Genomic DNA, 6,880 nt, shown 5'->3' with positions numbered 1-6,880 from the left:
TAGGATCCACTTGTAAGTTCTCTTTCTTTTTAGTATATAAAAAGAGGAGAACCTGATTTGTAAGAGAGAGCCGATAGTAGTTAAGAAAACTCATCTGTAACAAGTTTACAGACATTGATAACAGAATACGCATGACGTAGAGCTGTTATCCTTAGAGATGGCTGAACTTGTATAATCCCTGTGTTATTGAGTTCATCACAAACACACGAACACCGCAAACATCGTTCACGCGCTCATCAACTGGTACACTACGAAATCATTATTAGAGATTAACTCTCGATAATATTATTATAAAAATATTTTTTGAGACAAATATACACATATTATTTGTAATTATCCAAACTCAACACATAAAAAATAATTTATAACTAAAATTAAAAATAATTAAATACACATAACTTAAAATAACACTTATTTTGAACCGTATGAAATACTTTGACTCACCTCCCCTGGGCTACTACTCCGTCTATGTGGGCTCATCTCTTCCTTATCGACGCTGTGGTCGCCGAGCCGCCCACGTCGCCGTTCCCCACCCCACCCCCTTCCTCCGGAGGCAATCCCCACGCAACCGCGCACTGGAGCCGGACGAAACGAAACGAGAACGGCGGTGGAGAAAAATCCACGCCCGTCGCCTCGCCAGTGTCGTCAGCTACTTATAGACCCCGCTCGCTCGTTCTCTCCCTCCCTAGTCCCTCGCTTCGCTTCCCCTCCTTTCATCCCGGCTCCGGTCCTTCACACAGAGGTGCGTGCGCGTCTTGGTCCCGCGATTCTTGGTTGCGTGCGTCTGGTGATTAGTGTCGCGTGGGATTTGGTTCCTGAAGCTGCTTTTATCTTCTTTTCTCGTGTGCATGTGTGTTTGTGCTTTTGGAGCATGTGCGTGGTTAGTGTCCGTGTAGATTGAAGAGATAGGGGGGAGAAGGTTGGGTTGGGAGGCGGTAGGTGCGCGTGTGATGTATGATGCTAATCCAGGTTTCACCAGTAGGATACTGAAATTGTATGCTTGTTCTCCGGAATTAGTCGGTCAATTAGTAAGGAGAAGCTGTGGCTTGCAGTTGCTTGTAGATAGAAACCTGCTTGTAGTTCTTGAATAGAAAGGCTTCCTGTAAATCATATTTTCCGTTTATCTCCGAAATGAAAGCAGTTTTTCCATATCTACTTTTGTAAACCCATAGCCTTTTATTCTGGTAGCAGTGCTTGTACAATTGAACAGGATTGACGATTCGAAACAGTAAACTTTGGAATAAGCACCTGAATGAAGCATTTTTTGCTTTGTAGCACTTGTTCTTTTTCTGGGTGACGATATCTCTTTCAATGTTTCAGTGAGCAAAGATGGCACCTCCATCCATGAGCCTTGCTGCAAAGGGGGCGCTTCCCTTTTCGGCACTTCCTTCAAGTGGCGTTGCACTAAGGCCGGTGTCCGTGACTGCTTCCCTTGAACACAAGACCAGCGATGCCAGAAGGAAGTTCCTAAAACTTGCTCTTGGAAACCTCGGAGTTGGGCTGCCCACCTTGTTGGGTGCTAAGAAAGCTCTCGCTGATGACCAAGGTGTCTCTTCGTCAAGGATGTCTTATTCAAGATTCCTTGAGTATCTTGACAAGGATAGAGTGAAGAAGGTTGATTTGTTTGAGAATGGGACGATCGCTATCGTGGAGGCTATTTCTCCTGAGCTCGGCAATCGCGTGCAGAGAGTTCGTGTGCAACTTCCCGGTCTTAGCCAGGAGCTTCTTCAGAAATTGAGGGAAAAGAATATTGATTTTGCTGCACACAACAACCAGGAAGACTCTGGTTCTCTTCTGTTCAACCTGATCGGAAATTTGGCATTCCCGCTTATCCTTATTGGCGGTCTATTTTTACTGTCAAGAAGGGGACAAGGTGGCCTTGGTGGACCCAATGGTCCTGGCTTTCCCCTTGGGTTTGGTCAATCTAAGGCCAAGTTTCAGATGGAACCGAACACTGGTGTTACATTTGATGATGTTGCTGGCGTTGATGAAGCGAAGCAAGACTTCATGGAAGTGGTTGAGTTCTTGAAGAAACCCGAAAGGTTCACTGCTGTTGGTGCTCGCATTCCTAAAGGTGTTCTGCTTGTCGGTCCTCCTGGGACTGGTAAAACTTTGCTTGCCAAGGCAATTGCAGGAGAGGCTGGTGTGCCATTTTTCTCAATATCAGGCTCTGAGTTTGTGGAGATGTTTGTTGGTGTTGGTGCTTCCCGAGTTCGTGATCTTTTCAAGAAGGCCAAGGAGAACGCTCCTTGCATAGTGTTTGTTGATGAAATCGATGCTGTTGGAAGGCAAAGAGGTACAGGTATTGGTGGTGGAAATGATGAAAGGGAGCAGACTCTGAATCAACTATTGACTGAGATGGATGGTTTTGAGGGGAACACTGGAGTAATTGTTATTGCTGCCACTAACCGAGCTGACATCTTGGATTCCGCTTTACTTAGACCTGGACGCTTTGACAGACAGGTTGGTTTTTATTTGGATGTTAACATTTGTTTGGATTCTATTTGTCAGTGCATTCCATCCTAACACAATTAAGTGAAAACCTGTTCCAGTTATAGTTGCTCGGTTTGATTTTAGCTTTATTTGTTCTGTCTTAGTGAATTTGTCAAGTATTCGTGTGCAAAATTAAGTTTAACCATTTAATAGCCAAAAGTTCAATACCCAGCTTGTTTCCTTTGTAGATTACTCAGCTGGTCCATTTAGTTCGGAGCTTGAGTCATCTTTCATTCAGTACCATAAAGTTACTTGGATGTTAACTTGAAATACTCAGGGCCTTCTTAACATGCTGAGTATACCTTGTAATTTGTTGCTCAGGTTTCTGTTGATGTTCCTGATGTACGTGGAAGAACAGAGATTCTGAAAGTGCACGGTGGCAACAAGAAGTTTGACTCTGATGTTTCTCTTGATGTCATAGCAATGAGAACACCTGGGTTCAGTGGAGCAGACTTGGCAAATCTTCTTAATGAAGCAGCCATACTGGCAGGCCGACGTGGGAAGACAGCAATTGCTTCGAAAGAGATTGATGATTCAATTGACAGAATAGTGGCTGGTATGGAAGGAACTGTGATGACAGATGGGAAGAGCAAAAGTCTTGTTGCTTACCATGAAGTTGGGCATGCAATTTGCGGGTAAGAGATGGCATCTGCTTTGAATCTTCCTCTTTGCAGATCTTGTCTCCTTTGTTGAACATTGGATTAGGATTGAGTTACTTTAGGTTTTGGTAGATTTCTCAGATACCCTGTAGTGCATTTCAAGTATTAACTCCAAGGTACATAGGTGTGCTAAATGGTTTCTGAAGCATGCCAGCTAAATTTCTTGTCTGAAATAGTCTGGTAATTGGAGGGACGACAGGGCAATTATTTGGTGTTGGAATTGACTCATAGTACAACTTCAACCTGTTATTTAATGCATGGCCCATTGCTTTGGTTTTCTCCCCTGAAAAGAATATTGTATCTTCGTGGTTTCACTATTGAGTCATTTGTGCTCCTTTTGTCTGTCATGTTTTTTTGTAACCATTCCATGTCAAATTTCCACGCAACCTCGCTCATTTACAGAAACCTCTTTGCAGAACTTTGACGCCTGGCCATGACCCCGTCCAAAAGGTTACCTTAGTTCCAAGGGGTCAAGCTCGTGGTCTTACATGGTTTATCCCGATGGATGACCCAACACTCATCTCCAGGCAGCAACTTTTTGCCAGAATTGTTGGTGGCCTTGGTGGTAGAGCTGCTGAGGAGATCATATTTGGAGAGCCTGAGGTGACCACCGGAGCTGCTGGTGACTTGCAGCAAATTACCGGCTTAGCCAAGCAGGTATACTCCCTTTATATTGCAGCTTTATCAACATAAACTGGAAACAGTAGCAAAAACTTTGCAGTCCCTTCTCAACCATTTGTGGTTTGTGGCTGATGACTACTAAATGAAGTTCTAAGAAAAGTATGCTGCAAAGTATTATGCTAGAGTCTGCTAGAATTGAAAGAAATCTGTAGACATCTTTGTCTCAACTCTTGACTATTGATCTTTGTTGCTCATTGTACTGAGATCATTATGCATGTGCAGATGGTGGTAACATTCGGTATGTCAGAGATTGGCCCATGGTCTCTGATGGAGGGGGGAGCACAGAGTGGGGATGTCATCATGAGAATGATGGCAAGGAACTCCATGTCGGAGAAGCTTGCAGAGGACATCGATTCGGCTGTGAAGCGGTTGTCAGATGAGGCCTATGAGATCGCTTTGAGCCACATTAGGAACAACAGGGAGGCCATTGACAAGATCGTCGAGGTGCTCGTTGAGAAGGAGACACTGAATGGAGATGAGTTCCGGGCAATTCTTTCTGAGTTTGTGGAGATCCCTGTTGAGAACCGGGTTCCCCCACCCACGCCGGCAGCTGTCCCTGCCTAAACTCTTCTAGTTGTGTAGGGGTGAAATTTGTTGTTGTAAGATGTTCATATTTTGGGTTCTTGGTGTACACTAACTCTACTTCACCTCCCAGATTTTTGGTATACTACATGTAACTTACTCGTGAATAATTATAAACTGTAATTAGCTAAAAAGGCTTTGCGCAAACATTTTAAGTTTCTAGCTTTTGATCGAGTGAAATATTGCACTGTTCCAAGTTTCAACTGCATTAGATGGACCTGCGATGACACTCATTATACAGATCTGTTAGTGACATATTCTCTTAATATATTACTTCCTCAATTTTTTTATAGGGTGTATTAGAATTTGAGAAAGTTTTTTAAAGTATACTTTGACCATTAATTTCTTTTACAATATATTATCAATTGCTAAGAAATTAATATCTTATTAAAAGATATGTGAAATATAAATCTATTGATGTATCTTTTGTATAATAAATATGTGCATAATTTGATTAATTGTTGATCCAAATTTATGAAGTTGGACTTTTTTAATCCTAATACGCTCTATATTTTGAAAAACGGAGGAGTACTAATTATTTATCATTAATATTAATTATCTATGCTAACATTTGACTATATTCATGTATAGTGTCGTTTTGTTATGACTTGCAAAATTCAGTAGAACGAATGACGAAATTAGACACAAATTGGCCATATAGGAAGATAGGCATCTATCCACTAGGAAGTGAGACACTTAGAGCCCAAAACCTGGTGATGGCGTGCGGCATGATCCAAGGAGTTGCACGACACTGCTAGTTTGAAGGCCACCTCGTCTCAGGTCAAGGTACCTTTCTCTCACACAAACCTTCCATAAGCTACCAAAAACATCGCTGAAAATATTTCAAAAATATCAAATATGGAAATCGAATCGTCAAAGATTTGAACTTATCTTTATAAGTCCATTTCAAGATGCATTGGTGTCACATGAAAAACCATGGACATCTTTTGGAAGAAGGACAACAGACCTATTAGCTGGCCTTGGACGTCACGGCAACCTCGGGGATAGTGTCGTTTTGTGACCAATAACTTCCAGCAATACATATAGATAACCCTCTCGACATTTTCAACTTGTAAGATCCCAAGTTCAGAGCCAATCTCAGTGAAATGTTTACAACTTTTGTTTTAGTTATCTAGACTAGTTTAAGCGTTTAGACGATCTAATTAGACTGCAAGGCTCTAATCAGATCGAGGTTCAAAGTTGGAACTGCCGCCATGAAAGTATGCTATGATGGTGATTGTATATCGTGCTTTATGAAGTATCAACAACTTTTATATTGAAGATCTGTGATCCTCTACTCCTTTTCGGTCTTGATTATTGTGCATGTTCTTTATCCTTCATCTAGTTCGTGATTAGACGACTAACTGGTTGTTGGTGGAAGAAAAGATATCTTCCACAAATAAAGTGTGGCAAGAGTCTCTTCTAGAGAAGAGAGTCTCTTCTAGAGAAGAGACTCAAGCTTAGAGAAGAAGTGGAAAGGAAGGAGAGACAATAATGTGTTGATAGTAAAAAAAGATTCGTCATTTGGCCTGATGGCTATGGGTTTGTATTTATAGTATCGTTAAGGGTGTAAATATGCATGTATGTCCTTACAGAGGTAGCGATATATACTATCACTATACCACAGTGACCTAGAGCTGGTTGAATAGCACAGTATGGGTCTAGTAGGATGCATTTACCCCTAATCAGAAGATTTTATCTACTATAGAAATACAGTGGTGCAAGTGGCCCTAAGGGCGTTGTACTTAGTCAGTCGCCTATTACGGTGCTGCACTATCAAATGTGTTAGTCCAACACCCACTTGCGCTAGGACGTTAAAACGGCCTTCACTTGCATCAGTACTAAATGTCAGCCACTTCCTTACAGGTGAAAGACGGCTGGTGGGCCCCTCTGGTTGATCTTTCTCCAAGACTTGATGACTCGCCCCTCGTGCTTTGGGGAGCCTGTCCAGGCTCCGGAGGACTAGGGCTCCAGAGAGTTTCAGAGTTCGAAGATCCGCAAGGCCTCTAGGGACTCGTAGTTCATAGGTGTAGGCTGGCGGGGCCACGGGCGTCAGGGGTCCTTAACGATGACCCCTAACAGTAGCCCTTCGCAAGGGCGAGCGAAGCGGCTGGCCCCGTGGTTTTTTCGGAACGGGGCCTCCAATGGTTCCTGGCTCTGTAGCCGATGGCATATGACATTTGTATTGCTTGAATTGTTTTGGAAAGTCCAGTTCAATTGGTTTGAACTGACCATCCGACGACACCTATGAGAGGGGGCATTAAATGAGACCTGCGGTTAGTGGTGTTGTTACGCCTTGTGAAGTGGTAGTGGAGCATGTGGCACCTTGTCGTTGGAGGGTCATGGGCGAGGGACGGTTTCGCTCCCCCTTGACAGTGATGTAGCATCTAGACCCCTAGGTAAGTGGTAAGTATTTCGGTGATTAATGGCAACCGTATCATTGTGACTAACATATATGTTTTGAA

At 42.9% G+C, this 6,880-nt stretch overlaps 1 protein-coding gene across 1 annotated transcript; it reads left to right on the top strand.

Moving 5' to 3' along the window:
* The first annotated feature begins 494 nt into the window (after window positions 1-494).
* On the top strand, window positions 495-4,577 carry LOC133883226 (ATP-dependent zinc metalloprotease FTSH 2, chloroplastic-like). Its single transcript, XM_062322473.1, has 5 exons — window positions 495-742; window positions 1,321-2,463; window positions 2,815-3,128; window positions 3,569-3,809; window positions 4,056-4,577. Exons 2-5 carry the CDS (start codon window positions 1,330-1,332, stop codon window positions 4,395-4,397), a joined length of 2,031 nt encoding a protein of 676 aa, XP_062178457.1. The 5' UTR covers window positions 495-742; window positions 1,321-1,329; the 3' UTR covers window positions 4,398-4,577.
* Window positions 4,578-6,880: the final 2,303 nt, after the last annotated feature.

This window comes from Phragmites australis, chromosome 10 (assembly GCF_958298935.1).
Source record: "Phragmites australis chromosome 10, lpPhrAust1.1, whole genome shotgun sequence".
Classification (NCBI taxonomy): Eukaryota; Viridiplantae; Streptophyta; class Magnoliopsida; order Poales; family Poaceae; genus Phragmites; species Phragmites australis.
This window is presented reverse-complemented; position numbering and strand designations above follow the sequence as displayed.

What these genes read in the sequence shown, in the direction of transcription:
- LOC133883226 (XM_062322473.1), top strand. Translation starts at nt 1,330, where the DNA reads ATGGCACCTCCATCCATGAGCCTTGCTGCAAAGGGGGCGCTTCCCTTT. An exon ending in GTTGGGCATGCAATTTGCGG is followed by an intron (nt 3,129 to 3,568) that starts GTAAGAGATGGC and finishes ACCTCTTTGCAG; the next exon opens with AACTTTGACGCCTGGCCATG. An exon ending in TTACCGGCTTAGCCAAGCAG is followed by an intron (nt 3,810 to 4,055) that starts GTATACTCCCTT and finishes ATGCATGTGCAG; the next exon opens with ATGGTGGTAACATTCGGTAT.